Genomic DNA, 15,908 nt, shown 5'->3' with positions numbered 1-15,908 from the left:
TAACATGAAGAGAGAGAGAGACAGTATGACCTGATGTTACCTAGCTCTAGCATGGAGAAAGAGAGAGACAGTATGATCTGATGTTACCTAGCTCTAACATGGAGAGAGAGAGACAGTATGATCTGATGTTACCTAGCTCTAACATGGAGAGAGAGACAGACAGTATGATCTGATGTTACCTAGCTCTAACATGGAGAGACAGACAGACAGTATGATCTGATGTTACCTAGCTCTAACATGGAGAGAGAGACAGACAGTATGATCTGATGTTACCTAGCTCTAACATGGAGAGAGAGACAGACAGTATAATCTGATGTTACCTAGCTCTAACATGGAGAGAGACAGACAGTATGATCTGATGTTACCTAGCTCTAACATGGAGAGAGAGAGACAGACAGTATGATCTGATGTTACCTAGCTCTAACATGGAGAGACAGACAGACAGTATGATCTGATGTTACCTAGCTCTAACATGGAGAGACAGACAGTATGATCTGATGTTACCTAGCTCTAACATGGAGAGAGAGACAGTATGATCTGATGTTACCTAGCTCTAACATGGAGAGAGAGAGACAGACAGTATGATCTGATGTTACCTAGCTCTAACATGGAGAGAGAGACAGACAGTATGATCTGATGTTACCTAGCTCTAACATGGAGAGAGAGACAGACAGTATGATCTGATGTTACCTAGCTCTAACATGGAGAGAGAGAGAGACAGTATGATCTGATGTTACCTAGCTCTAACATGGAGAGAGAGACAGACAGTATGATCTGATGTTACCTAGCTCTAACATGGAGAGAGAGACAGACAGTATGATCTGATGTTACCTAGCTCTAACATGGAGAGACAGACAGTATGATCTGATGTTACCTAGCTCTAACATGGAGAGAGAGACAGACAGTATGATCTGATGTTACCTAGCTCTAACATGGAGAGAGAGACAGTATGATCTGATGTTACCTAGCTCTAACATGGAGAGAGACAGACAGTATGATCTGATGTTACCTAGCTCTAACATGGAGAGAGAGAGACAGTATGATCTGATGTTACCTAGCTCTAACATGGAGAGAGAGAGACAGACAGTATGATCTGATGTTACCTAGCTCTAACATGGAGAGAGAGACAGACAGTATGATCTGATGTTACCTAGCTCTAACATGGAGAGAGAGAGACAGTATGATCTGATGTTACCTAGCTCTAACATGGAGAGAGAGAGACAGACAGTATGATCTGATGTTACCTAGCTCTAACATGGAGAGAGAGAGACAGACAGTATAATCTGATGTTACCTAGCTCTAGCATGGAGAGAGAGACAGTATGATCTGATGTTACCTAGCTCTAACATGGAGAGAGAGAGACAGACAGTATAATCTGATGTTACCTAGCTCTAACATGGAGAGAGAGACAGACAGTATGATCTGATGTTACCTAGCTCTAACATGGAGAGAGACAGACAGACAGTATGATCTGATGTTACCTAGCTCTAACATGGAGAGACAGACAGTATGATCTGATGTTACCTAGCTCTAACATGGAGAGAGAGACAGACAGTATGATCTGATGTTACCTAGCTCTAACATGGAGAGAGAGACAGACAGTATGATCTGATGTTACCTAGCTCTAACATGGAGAGAGAGAGACAGTATGATCTGATGTTACCTAGCTCTAACATGGAGAGAGAGAGACAGTATGATCTGATGTTACCTAGCTCTAACATGGAGAGAGAGAGACAGACAGTATGATCTGATGTTACCTAGCTCTAACATGGAGAGAGAGAGACAGACAGTATGATCTGATGTTACCTAGCTCTAACATGGAGAGAGAGAGACAGTATGATCTGATGTTACCTAGCTCTAACATGGAGAGAGACAGACAGTATGATCTGATGTTACCTAGCTCTAACATGGAGAGAGAGACAGACAGTATGATCTGATGTTACCTAGCTCTAACATGGAGAGAGAGACAGACAGTATGATCTGATGTTACCTAGCTCTAACATGGAGAGAGAGACAGACAGTATGATCTGATGTTACCTAGCTCTAACATGGAGAGAGAGACAGACAGTATGATCTGATGTTACCTAGCTCTAACATGGAGAGAGAGACAGACAGTATGATCTGATGTTACCTAGCTCTAACATGGAGAGAGAGACAGACAGTATGATCTGATGTTACCTAGCTCTAACATGGAGAGAGAGAGAGACAGTATGATCTGATGTTACCTAGCTCTAACATGGAGAGAGAGACAGACAGTATGATCTGATGTTACCTAGCTCTAACATGGAGAGAGAGACAGACAGTATGATCTGATGTTACCTAGCTCTAACATGGAGAGAGAGAGAGACAGTATGATCTGATGTTACCTAGCTCTAACATGGAGAGAGACAGACAGTATGATCTGATGTTACCTAGCTCTAACATGGAGAGAGAGAGACAGACAGTATGATATGATGTTACCTAGCTCTAACATGGAGAGAGAGACAGACAGTATGATCTGATGTTACCTAGCTCTAACATGGAGAGAGAGACAGACAGTATGATCTGATGTTACCTAGCTCTAACATGGAGAGAGAGACAGACAGTATGATCTGATGTTACCTAGCTCTAACATGGAGAGAGAGACAGACAGTATGATCTGATGTTACCTAGCTCTAACATGGAGAGAGAGACAGACAGTATGATCTGATGTTACCTAGCTCTAACATGGAGAGAGAGACAGACAGTATGATCTGATGTTACCTAGCTCTAACATGGAGAGAGAGAGCAGACAGTATGATCTGATGTTACCTAGCTCTAACATGGAGAGAGAGACAGACAGTATGATCTGATGTTACCTAGCTCTAACATGGAGAGAGAGACAGACAGTATGATCTGATGTTACCTAGCTCTAACATGGAGAGAGAGAGAGACAGTATGATCTGATGTTACCTAGCTCTAACATGGAGAGAGAGACAGACAGTATGATCTGATGTTACCTAGCTCTAACATGGAGAGAGAGACAGACAGTATGATCTGATGTTACCTAGCTCTAACATGGAGAGAGAGAGACAGACAGTATGATCTGATGTTACCTAGCTCTAACATGGAGAGAGAGACAGACAGTATGATCTGATGTTACCTAGCTCTAACATGGAGAGAGAGACAGACAGTATGATCTGATGTTACCTAGCTCTAACATGGAGAGAGAGACAGACAGTATGATCTGATGTTACCTAGCTCTAACATGGAGAGAGAGAGACAGTATGATCTGATGTTACCTAGCTCTAACATGGAGAGAGAGAGAGACAGTATGATCTGATGTTACCTAGCTCTAACATGGGAGAGAGAGACAGACAGTATGATCTGATGTTACCTAGCTCTAACATGGAGAGAGAGACAGACAGTATGATCTGATGTTACCTAGCTCTAACATGGAGAGAGAGACAGACAGTATGATCTGATGTTACCTAGCTCTAACATGGAGAGAGAGAAGACAGTATGATCTGATGTTACCTAGCTCTAACATGGAGAGAGAGAGACAGACAGTATGATCTGATGTTACCTAGCTCTAACATGGAGAGAGAGACAGACAGTATGATCTGATGTTACCTAGCTCTAACATGGAGAGAGAGACAGACAGTATGATCTGATGTTACCTAGCTCTAACATGGAGAGAGAGACAGACAGTATGATCTGATGTTACCTAGCTCTAACATGGAGAGAGAGACAGACAGTATGATCTGATGTTACCTAGCTCTAACATGGAGAGAGAGAGACAGTATGATCTGATGTTACCTAGCTCTAACATGGAGAGAGAGACAGACAGTATGATCTGATGTTACCTAGCTCTAACATGGAGAGAGAGAGAGACAGTATGATCTGATGTTACCTAGCTCTAACATGGAGAGAGAGACAGACAGTATGATCTGATGTTACCTAGCTCTAACATGGAGAGAGAGACAGACAGTATGATCTGATGTTACCTAGCTCTAACATGGAGAGAGAGCAGACAGTATGATCTGATGTTACCTAGCTCTAACATGGAGAGAGAGCAGACAGTATGATCTGATGTTACCTAGCTCTAACATGGAGAGAGAGAGACAGACAGTATGATCTGATGTTACCTAGCTCTAACATGGAGAGAGAGACAGACAGTATGATCTGATGTTACCTAGCTCTAACATGGAGAGAGAGACAGACAGTATGATCTGATGTTACCTAGCTCTAACATGGAGAGAGAGACAGACAGTATGATCTGATGTTACCTAGCTCTAACATGGAGAGAGAGACAGACAGTATGATCTGATGTTACCTAGCTCTAACATGGAGAGAGAGACAGACAGTATGATCTGATGTTACCTAGCTCTAACATGGAGAGAGAGACAGACAGTATGATCTGATGTTACCTAGCTCTAACATGGAGAGAGAGACAGACAGTATGATCTGATGTTACCTAGCTCTAACATGGAGAGAGAGAGACAGTATGATCTGATGTTACCTAGCTCTAACATGGAGAGAGAGCAGACAGTATGATCTGATGTTACCTAGCTCTAACATGGAGAGAGAGACAGACAGTATGATCTGATGTTACCTAGCTCTAACATGGAGAGAGACAGACAGTATGATCTGATGTTACCTAGCTCTAACATGGAGAGAGAGAGACAGTATGATCTGATGTTACCTAGCTCTAACATGGAGAGAGAGACAGACAGTATGATCTGATGTTACCTAGCTCTAACATGGAGAGAGAGACAGACAGTATGATCTGATGTTACCTAGCTCTAACATGGAGAGAGAGAGACAGTATGATCTGATGTTACCTAGCTCTAACATGGAGAGAGAGACAGACAGTATGATATGATGTTACCTAGCTCTAACATGGAGAGAGAGAGACAGACAGTATGATCTGATGTTACCTAGCTCTAACATGGAGAGAGAGACAGTATGATCTGATGTTACCTAGCTCTAACATGGAGAGAGAGCAGACAGTATGATCTGATGTTACCTAGCTCTAACATGGAGAGAGAGCAGACAGTATGATCTGATGTTACCTAGCTCTAACATGGAGAGAGAGAGACAGTATGATCTGATGTTACCTAGCTCTAACATGGAGAGAGAGACAGACAGTATGATCTGATGTTACCTAGCTCTAACATGGAGAGAGAGACAGACAGTATGATCTGATGTTACCTAGCTCTAACATGGAGAGAGAGCAGACAGTATGATCTGATGTTACCTAGCTCTAACATGGAGAGAGAGACAGACAGTATGATCTGATGTTACCTAGCTCTAACATGGAGAGAGAGAGACAGTATGATCTGATGTTACCTAGCTCTAACATGGAGAGAGAGACAGACAGTATGATCTGATGTTACCTAGCTCTAACATGGAGAGAGAGACAGACAGTATGATCTGATGTTACCTAGCTCTAACATGGAGAGAGAGACAGACAGTATGATCTGATGTTACCTAGCTCTAACATGGAGAGAGAGCAGACAGTATGATCTGATGTTACCTAGCTCTAACATGGAGAGAGAGACAGACAGTATGATCTGATGTTACCTAGCTCTAACATGGAGAGAGAGACAGACAGTATGATCTGATGTTACCTAGCTCTAACATGGAGAGAGAGAGCAGACAGTATGATCTGATGTTACCTAGCTCTAACATGGAGAGAGAGACAGACAGTATGATCTGATGTTACCTAGCTCTAACATGGAGAGAGAGCAGACAGTATGATCTGATGTTACCTAGCTCTAACATGGAGAGAGAGCAGACAGTATGATCTGATGTTACCTAGCTCTAACATGGAGAGAGAGACAGACAGTATGATCTGATGTTACCTAGCTCTAACATGGAGAGAGAGACAGACAGTATGATCTGATGTTACCTAGCTCTAACATGGAGAGAGAGACAGACAGTATGATCTGATGTTACCTAGCTCTAACATGGAGAGAGAGAGAGACAGTATGATCTGATGTTACCTAGCTCTAACATGGAGAGAGAGACAGACAGTATGATCTGATGTTACCTAGCTCTAACATGGAGAGAGAGACAGACAGTATGATCTGATGTTACCTAGCTCTAACATGGAGAGAGAGACAGACAGTATGATCTGATGTTACCTAGCTCTAACATGGAGAGAGAGACAGACAGTATGATCTGATGTTACCTAGCTCTAACATGGAGAGAGAGACAGACAGTATGATCTGATGTTACCTAGCTCTAACATGGAGAGAGACAGACAGTATGATCTGATGTTACCTAGCTCTAACATGGAGAGAGAGCAGACAGTATGATCTGATGTTACCTAGCTCTAACATGGAGAGAGAGAGACAGTATGATCTGATGTTACCTAGCTCTAACATGGAGAGAGAGACAGACAGTATGATCTGATGTTACCTAGCTCTAACATGGAGAGAGAGACAGACAGTATGATCTGATGTTACCTAGCTCTAACATGGAGAGAGAGAGACAGTATGATCTGATGTTACCTAGCTCTAACATGGAGAGAGAGACAGACAGTATGATCTGATGTTACCTAGCTCTAACATGGAGAGAGAGACAGACAGTATGATCTGATGTTACCTAGCTCTAACATGGAGAGAGAGACAGACAGTATGATCTGATGTTACCTAGCTCTAACATGGAGAGAGACAGACAGTATGATCTGATGTTACCTAGCTCTAACATGGAGAGAGAGACAGACAGTATGATCTGATGTTACCTAGCTCTAACATGGAGAGAGAGACAGACAGTATGATCTGATGTTACCTAGCTCTAACATGGAGAGAGAGAGACAGTATGATCTGATGTTACCTAGCTCTAACATGGAGAGAGAGAGACAGTATGATCTGATGTTACCTAGCTCTAACATGGAGAGAGAGAGACAGACAGTATGATCTGATGTTACCTAGCTCTAACATGGAGAGAGAGAGACAGACAGTATGATCTGATGTTACCTAGCTCTAACATGGAGAGAGAGAGACAGTATGATCTGATGTTACCTAGCTCTAACATGGAGAGAGACAGACAGTATGATCTGATGTTACCTAGCTCTAACATGGAGAGAGAGACAGACAGTATGATCTGATGTTACCTAGCTCTAACATGGAGAGAGAGACAGACAGTATGATCTGATGTTACCTAGCTCTAACATGGAGAGAGAGACAGACAGTATGATCTGATGTTACCTAGCTCTAACATGGAGAGAGAGACAGACAGTATGATCTGATGTTACCTAGCTCTAACATGGAGAGAGAGACAGACAGTATGATCTGATGTTACCTAGCTCTAACATGGAGAGAGAGAGAGAGACAGTATGATCTGATGTTACCTAGCTCTAACATGGAGAGAGACAGACAGTATGATCTGATGTTACCTAGCTCTAACATGGAGAGAGAGAGACAGACAGTATGATATGATGTTACCTAGCTCTAACATGGAGAGAGAGACAGACAGTATGATCTGATGTTACCTAGCTCTAACATGGAGAGAGAGAGACAGACAGTATGATCTGATGTTACCTAGCTCTAACATGGAGAGAGAGACAGACAGTATGATCTGATGTTACCTAGCTCTAACATGGAGAGAGAGACAGACAGTATGATCTGATGTTACCTAGCTCTAACATGGAGAGAGAGACAGACAGTATGATCTGATGTTACCTAGCTCTAACATGGAGAGAGAGAGACAGTATGATCTGATGTTACCTAGCTCTAACATGGAGAGAGAGAGACAGACAGTATGATATGATGTTACCTAGCTCTAACATGGAGAGAGAGAGACAGTATGATCTGATGTTACCTAGCTCTAACATGGAGAGAGAGACAGACAGTATGATCTGATGTTACCTAGCTCTAACATGGAGAGAGAGAGAGACAGTATGATCTGATGTTACCTAGCTCTAACATGGAGAGAGAGAGACAGACAGTATGATCTGATGTTACCTAGCTCTAACATGGAGAGAGAGAGAGACAGTATGATCTGATGTTACCTAGCTCTAACATGGAGAGAGAGAGACAGACAGTATGATATGATGTTACCTAGCTCTAACATGGAGAGAGAGACAGACAGTATGATCTGATGTTACCTAGCTCTAACATGGAGAGAGAGAGAGACAGTATGATCTGATGTTACCTAGCTCTAACATGGAGAGAGAGAGACAGTATGATCTGATGTTACCTAGCTCTAACATGGAGAGAGAGACAGTATGATCTGATGTTACCTAGCTCTAACATGGAGAGAGAGAGAGACAGTATGATCTGATGTTACCTAGCTCTAGCATGGAGAGAGAGAGACAGACAGTATGATCTGATGTTACCTAGCTCTAACATGGAGAGAGAGACAGACAGTATGATCTGATGTTACCTAGCTCTAACATGGAGAGAGAGACAGACAGTATGATCTGATGTTACCTAGCTCTAACATGGAGAGAGAGAGACAGTATGATCTGATGTTACCTAGCTCTAACATGGAGAGAGAGAGACAGACAGTATGATCTGATGTTACCTAGCTCTAACATGGAGAGAGAGACAGACAGTATGATCTGATGTTACCTAGCTCTAACATGGAGAGAGAGACAGACAGTATGATCTGATGTTACCTAGCTCTAACATGGAGAGAGAGACAGACAGTATGATCTGATGTTACCTAGCTCTAACATGGAGAGAGAGACAGACAGTATGATCTGATGTTACCTAGCTCTAACATGGAGAGAGAGAGACAGTATGATCTGATGTTACCTAGCTCTAACATGGAGAGAGAGACAGACAGTATGATCTGATGTTACCTAGCTCTAACATGGAGAGAGAGAGAGACAGTATGATCTGATGTTACCTAGCTCTAACATGGAGAGAGAGACAGACAGTATGATCTGATGTTACCTAGCTCTAACATGGAGAGAGAGACAGACAGTATGATCTGATGTTACCTAGCTCTAACATGGAGAGAGAGAGACAGTATGATCTGATGTTACCTAGCTCTAACATGGAGAGAGACAGACAGTATGATCTGATGTTACCTAGCTCTAACATGGAGAGAGAGAGACAGACAGTATGATCTGATGTTACCTAGCTCTAACATGGAGAGAGAGACAGACAGTATGATCTGATGTTACCTAGCTCTAACATGGAGAGAGAGAGACAGACAGTATGATCTGATGTTACCTAGCTCTAGCATGGAGAGAGAGACAGTATGATCTGATGTTACCTAGCTCTAACATGGAGAGAGAGAGACAGTATGATCTGATGTTACCTAGCTCTAACATGGAGAGAGAGACAGACAGTATGATCTGATGTTACCTAGCTCTAACATGGAGAGAGACAGACAGTATGATCTGATGTTACCTAGCTCTAACATGGAGAGAGAGAGAGACAGTATGATCTGATGTTACCTAGCTCTAACATGGAGAGAGAGAGACAGCCAGTATGATCTGATGTTACCTAGCTCTAGCATGGAGAGAGAGACAGTATGATCTGATGTTACCTAGCTCTAACATGGAGAGAGACAGACAGTATGATCTGATGTTACCTAGCTCTAGCATGGAGAGAGAGACAGTATGATCTGATGTTACCTAGCTCTAACATGGAGAGAGAGAGACAGTATGACCTGATGTTACCTAGCTCTAACATGGAGAGAGAGAGAGACAGTATGATCTGATGTTACCTAGCTCTAACATGGAGAGAGAGACAGACAGTATGATCTGATGTTACCTAGCTCTAACATGGAGAGAGACAGACAGTATGATCTGATGTTACCTAGCTCTAACATGGAGAGAGAGACAGACAGTATGATCTGATGTTACCTAGCTCTAACATGGAGAGAGAGAGACAGTATGATCTGATGTTACCTAGCTCTAACATGGAGAGAGAGACAGACAGTATGATCTGATGTTACCTAGCTCTAACATGGAGAGAGAGAGACAGACAGTATGATCTGATGTTACCTAGCTCTAACATGGAGAGAGAGAGAGACAGTATGATCTGATGTTACCTAGCTCTAACATGGAGAGAGAGAGACAGTATGATCTGATGTTACCTAGCTCTAACATGGAGAGAGAGACAGAGAACTATAGTTACCAGCCAGGATATCAGCAGTTTTTAACAGTTATCATTCTGTGGCGTCAGCGTCAACTGTTATCCTGTCTGTGTTAATCATTTCTCTCTTAACAATTTGTTCACGATGAAAACAAAACAAAGATTGACTCAAAAATATTTTTTTTGCAATTTCACCTTGAAACCCCTGAGATATGATGATAATTTCCCTTGCTTATCTAGCTTCTCTGATGTCATGGTCTATTTTAAAAGCGAAGAGTTGTCTTGTGATAACAGGTGTCTGTAATAAACTGAGCCATAATGTTATCAGCCTCAACAAAGGTCCTATGTTCTGTCCTATCTCCTGGTAATGAACCCTGATCAAACAGTCTAACCTTTTATTTAGTTACATAACATGAATAAAACACACACACACACACTAAGCACACAAACGAATGCATGAATGCACACACACACACACGCACTCACTCACACTTCCTCATTCCCTCTGGATAACCAGACGTCCCTCAATCCCCCCCCCCCCCCCCCCTTTCCTCCCCTCGCTCCTCTCCGTCCCTCACCTGTCCTCCAGACTGCTCCTGCGGCGTTGCCACAGCAACCTCCCTCCCCCCGCGGGGAAGATCCTCTCCATCAGGTCCATGGTCCGCCCACCCTCTGCCCAGCTGTCCAGCATCGGGCTCAGGGTCCTATCCCCCCGTGACACCAGCTGTCTGGCCAGGGCCTCCACCCTAAGTTCCCCAGCAGACCTCTCCCTCCTGGCTGAGAGATGGTACTCTTGCCCCAGGCTTTCCTCACCGCTAGGCCCCTGCTGGGGCTCTGGGAAACTGTTGCTGAGGGTGGTGGGGGTCTCAGGCTGGGGCTCAGGGGTTAGGCTCGGCCTCGGAGAGACAGACAGGGGGATAGAGGGGGGTACTGTCTGACGGTAGGAGGAGGGGAGAGATGGGAACTCACAGCTGCATGTACAGACACACAAAAAGACAAGAGGTTCACAACACCGGATGGATAAATGGTCTACGTTTTTCAAAACTTTAACATTGATGATTAGAATATTTTCAGTGTTACTATGTCCCTTTTACATTAGATAATGTGAATATATAGTGCAGTACTATGGCTCTCTGTAATCAAGGCACCATTCAACATCACTGACGTTTTATTATAACGTGTCACTGTTATTGTTGCATAATGTGTGTTGGTGGGAGCCAGTGTCGTGTGTACCTGTTGAGGTGCTGTAGCCCAGGTCCATGATGATTCTCCTCCTCCTCTCTGTCTGGGAGTGAGGAGGGGGGCAGGAGAGGGGGAGGCGGCGGGGGGAAGTCCTCTGTGATGTCCGTCTCCCGGATTGGGAGCGGGGGAGGAATAGGGGAAGGAGGGGCCGGTTCCTGGAGGAACACCTCGTCATAGTCCTGTAGTGAGATTGTGGGAGGGGCTAGGTGTGGAGCTACTTGTAGGGGTGAGGTCTCCTGCAGAGTGGACTCTGAGATGCGGAGAGAGAGTAGGGTGTGTGGTCTGTGAGAGGTTTTAAATGGAGGTGGTGGTGGGGAGGCTTTGGGTAGGACGGAGGGTGGGTTGGTCTTTGGTGTAATGGCTGAAGCTTGAGGGCTTGGCCCCTCTTTCTCTCTGAGGAAGTGTTTCAGGGTCTCCTCTGAGGTGCTGGTGTCTGAGGAGCCCTGTCTGGTCCTGGTCTGCAGACCCTGGTTCTGGCACTGGGCCATGGCTTGCTGTAGATGTTCTGTGGGGCTTCTCCTCACCTCTGGGTGAACCTGGGCCTCTGGGGACACGGTCCTGGGTGTGGCGGTCTGCAGCAGGGTTGGGGACGCTATGGCCTCCAGGTTGGCCTGGCTCAACCTCTCATTGGCCTGAATGGATGAATTCATTAATACTTTATTTTCCTCATAGAGAAGTGTTTCTGGCAACGACACAGGCATTCTTGGCAAACATATAAAAATACATCAAAAGACAGACAACCTTCCAATTATATACAACCCTCCAATTATATAAACCCTCCAATTATATAAACCCTCCGATTATATAAACCCTCCGATTATATACAACCCTCCGATTATATACAACCCTCCAATTATATACAACCCTCCGATTATATACACCCTCCAATTATATAAACCCTCCGATTATATAAACCCTCCGATTATATAAACCCTCCGATTATATAAACCCTCCGATTATATACACCCTCCGATTATATAAACCCTCCGATTATATAAACCCTCCGATTATATTATATAAACCCTCCGATTATATACACCCTCCGATTATATAAACCCTCCGATTATATAAACCCTCCGATTATATACACCCTCCGATTATATAAACCCTCCAATTATATTATATAAACCCTCCGATTATATACAACCCTCCGATTATATAAACCCTCCGATTATATAAACCCTCCGATTATATAAACCCTCCGATTATATACAACCCTCCGATTATATACAACCCTCCAATTATATTATATAAACCCTCCAATTATATAAACCCTCCAATTATATACAACCCTCCGATTATATACACCCTCCAATTATATTATATAAACCCTCCAATTATATACACCCTCCAATTATATTATATAAACCCTCCAATTATATACACCCTCCAATTATATTATATAAACCCTCCGATTATATACAACCCTCCGATTATATAAACCCTCCAATTATATTATATAAACCCTCCGATTATATAAACCCTCCGATTATATACAACCCTCCGATTATATACACCCTCCAATTATATAAACCCTCCAATTATATTATATAAACCCTCCAATTATATACAACCCTCCAATTATATACAACCCTCCGATTATATAAACCCTCCGATTATATAAACCCTCCGATTATATACACCCTCCGATTATATAAACCCTCCGATTATATACAACCCTCCAATTATATTATATAAACCCTCCAATTATATTATATAAACCCTCCGATTATATACACCCTCCAATTATATAAACCCTCCAATTATATTATATAAACCCTCCAATTATATACAACCCTCCAATTATATACAACCCTCCGATTATATAAACCCTCCGATTATATAAACCCTCCGATTATATACACCCTCCGATTATATAAACCCTCCAATTATATACAACCCTCCAATTATATAAACCCTCCAATTATATAAACCCTCCGATTATATACAACCCTCCGATTATATACAACCCTCCGATTATATACAACCCTCCAATTATATTATATAAACCCTCCAATTATATAAACCCTCCAATTATATAAACCCTCCGATTATATACAACCCTCCGATTATATACACCCTCCAATTATATTATATAAACCCTCCAATTATATACACCCTCCAATTATATTATATAAACCCTCCAATTATATACACCCTCCAATTATATTATATAAACCCTCCAATTATATACAACCCTCCAATTATATTATATAAACCCTCCGATTATATACACCCTCCAATTATATTATATACAACCCTCCGATTATATACAACCCTCCGATTATATACACCCTCCGATTATATAAACCCTCCGATTATATAAACCCTCCAATTATATACAACCCTCCGATTATATAAACCCTCCGATTATATAAACCCTCCGATTATATAAACCCTCCAATTATATTATATAAACCCTCCAATTATATACAACCCTCCAATTATATACAACCCTCCGATTATATAAACCCTCCGATTATATACAACCCTCCGATTATATAAACCCTCCGATTATATAAACCCTCCGATTATATAAACCCTCCGATTATATACAACCCTCCGATTATATAAACCCTCCAATTATATTATATAAACCCTCCAATTATATACAACCCTCCAATTATATACAACCCTCCGATTATATACAACCCTCCAATTATATTATATAAACCCTCCGATTATATAAACCCTCCAATTATATTATATAAACCCTCCAATTATATACAACCCTCCAATTATATACAACCCTCCGATTATATACAACCCTCCGATTATATAAACCCTCCAATTATATACAACCCTCCAATTATATTATATAAACCCTCCGATTATATAAACCCTCCAATTATATACAACCCTCCAATTATATACAACCCTCCGATTATATAAACCCTCCAATTATATTATATAAACCCTCCGATTATATACACCCTCCGATTATATAAACCCTCCGATTATATAAACCCTCCGATTATATACAACCCTCCGATTATATAAACCCTCCGATTATATAAACCCTCCGATTATATAAACCCTCCGATTATATACAACCCTCCGATTATATAAACCCTCCGATTATATAAACCCTCCGATTATATAAACCCTCCGATTATATACAACCCTCCGATTATATAAACCCTCCGATTATATAAACCCTCCGATTATATAAACCCTCCGATTATATACAACCCTCCAATTATATAAACCCTCCGATTATATAAACCCTCCGATTATATACAACCCTCCGATTATATAAACCCTCCGATTATATAAACCCTCCGATTATATAAACCCTCCGATTATATACAACCCTCCAATTATATACAACTCTCCGATTATATACACCCTCCAATTATATTATATAAACCCTCCGATTATATAAACCCTCCGATTATATACACCCTCCGATTATATAAACCCTCCGATTATATACACCCTCCGATTATATAAACCCTCCGATTATATACACCCTCCGATTATATAAACCCTCCGATTATATAAACCCTCCGATTATATACACCCTCCGATTATATAAACCCTCCGATTATATACACCCTCCGATTATATAAACCCTCCGATTATATACACCCTCCGATTATATACAACCCTCCGATTATATAAACCACATATCCCAGGACATAGTTCAGACAGAAGTACTTGCTCTTCAGTGTTTGACCTGTTATGTTTAGTTGATGATGCTGTTCCCCTGGTCCTCTTTTGAATATCGTAAAGTGTGTTGTGACCCCTGTTAAATGTACTTAAAATAAACTCTGAGTTGATTTGATTTTACAGACAGACAGATTGACATACCTGCCAGTCCAGGCTGATAGTAGGGCTGGTGCCTGGGGGTAAAAAGGGGCAGGGGAGACCTACAGAGGCAGCCAGGCTGGAGGCACTAAGGGCCCGCTGGCGGTCGGGGTTCTTCAGCCTATCTCTCCTCATCACAGGGGTGTTGCTTTGGAACGGGCTTTGGATCAGAAGGTGGTGGGTATCTGAACACTGGGACTGGGACTGGGACTGGGACATGGAGGCAGAGACAGGTCTGTCAGGATGCTGGCTGTCCATAGACCTGTAACACACACAGAGGAGGCAAACACACACACAAAGACCGGACACATACCCACACACACACACACACACGTACACACAAACAAAACTGATAAGTGTGTGAGCTTCAACACCTCTTTACCAAACACTTCCATCCCTGGTATGTTACCTCTCTTTACCAAACACTTCCATCCCTGGTATATTACCTCTCTTTACCAAACACTTCCATCCCTGGTATGTTACCTCTCCCATCGACCATGGGGATATTATTAAGATAATGGACCATGGGGATATTATTAAGATAATGGACCATGGGGATATTATTAAGATAATGGGCCATGAGGATATTATTAAGAGAATGGACCATGAGGATATTATTAAGAGAATGGACCATGAGGATATTATTAAGAGAATGGACCATGAGGATATTATTAAGATAATGGACCGTGAGGATATTATTAAGATAATGGACCATGGGGATATTATTAAGATAATGGGCCATGAGGATATTATTAAGAAAATGGACCATGAGGATATTATTAAGAGAATGGACCATGAGGATATTATTAAGAGAATGGACCATGAGGATATTATTAA

At 42.1% G+C, this 15,908-nt stretch overlaps 1 protein-coding gene across 3 annotated transcripts in view; it reads right to left on the bottom strand.

Annotated features, from left to right (window-relative positions):
- The window catches only part of LOC129812851 (protein Shroom3-like), a 160,820-nt gene that overhangs the window by 27,459 nt on the left and 117,453 nt on the right, over positions 1 to 15,908 (bottom strand). For all 3 annotated transcript variants that reach the window (XM_055864792.1, XM_055864784.1, XM_055864800.1), the window contains 3 exons: positions 15,075 to 15,333; positions 11,253 to 11,893; positions 10,598 to 10,990 (listed from right to left, as the gene is read on the bottom strand). In XM_055864792.1, the coding sequence (XP_055720767.1) occupies positions 10,598 to 10,990; positions 11,253 to 11,893; positions 15,075 to 15,333 (1,293 nt within the window). The remainder of the gene's footprint in view (positions 1 to 10,597; positions 10,991 to 11,252; positions 11,894 to 15,074; positions 15,334 to 15,908) is intronic.

The sequence above is a fragment of the Salvelinus fontinalis genome, chromosome 2 (genome assembly GCF_029448725.1).
Source record: "Salvelinus fontinalis isolate EN_2023a chromosome 2, ASM2944872v1, whole genome shotgun sequence".
NCBI lineage: Eukaryota > Metazoa > Chordata > Actinopteri > Salmoniformes > Salmonidae > Salvelinus > Salvelinus fontinalis.
Note: the sequence above shows the minus strand (reverse complement) of the source record. Positions and strands in the feature narration are given on the sequence as shown.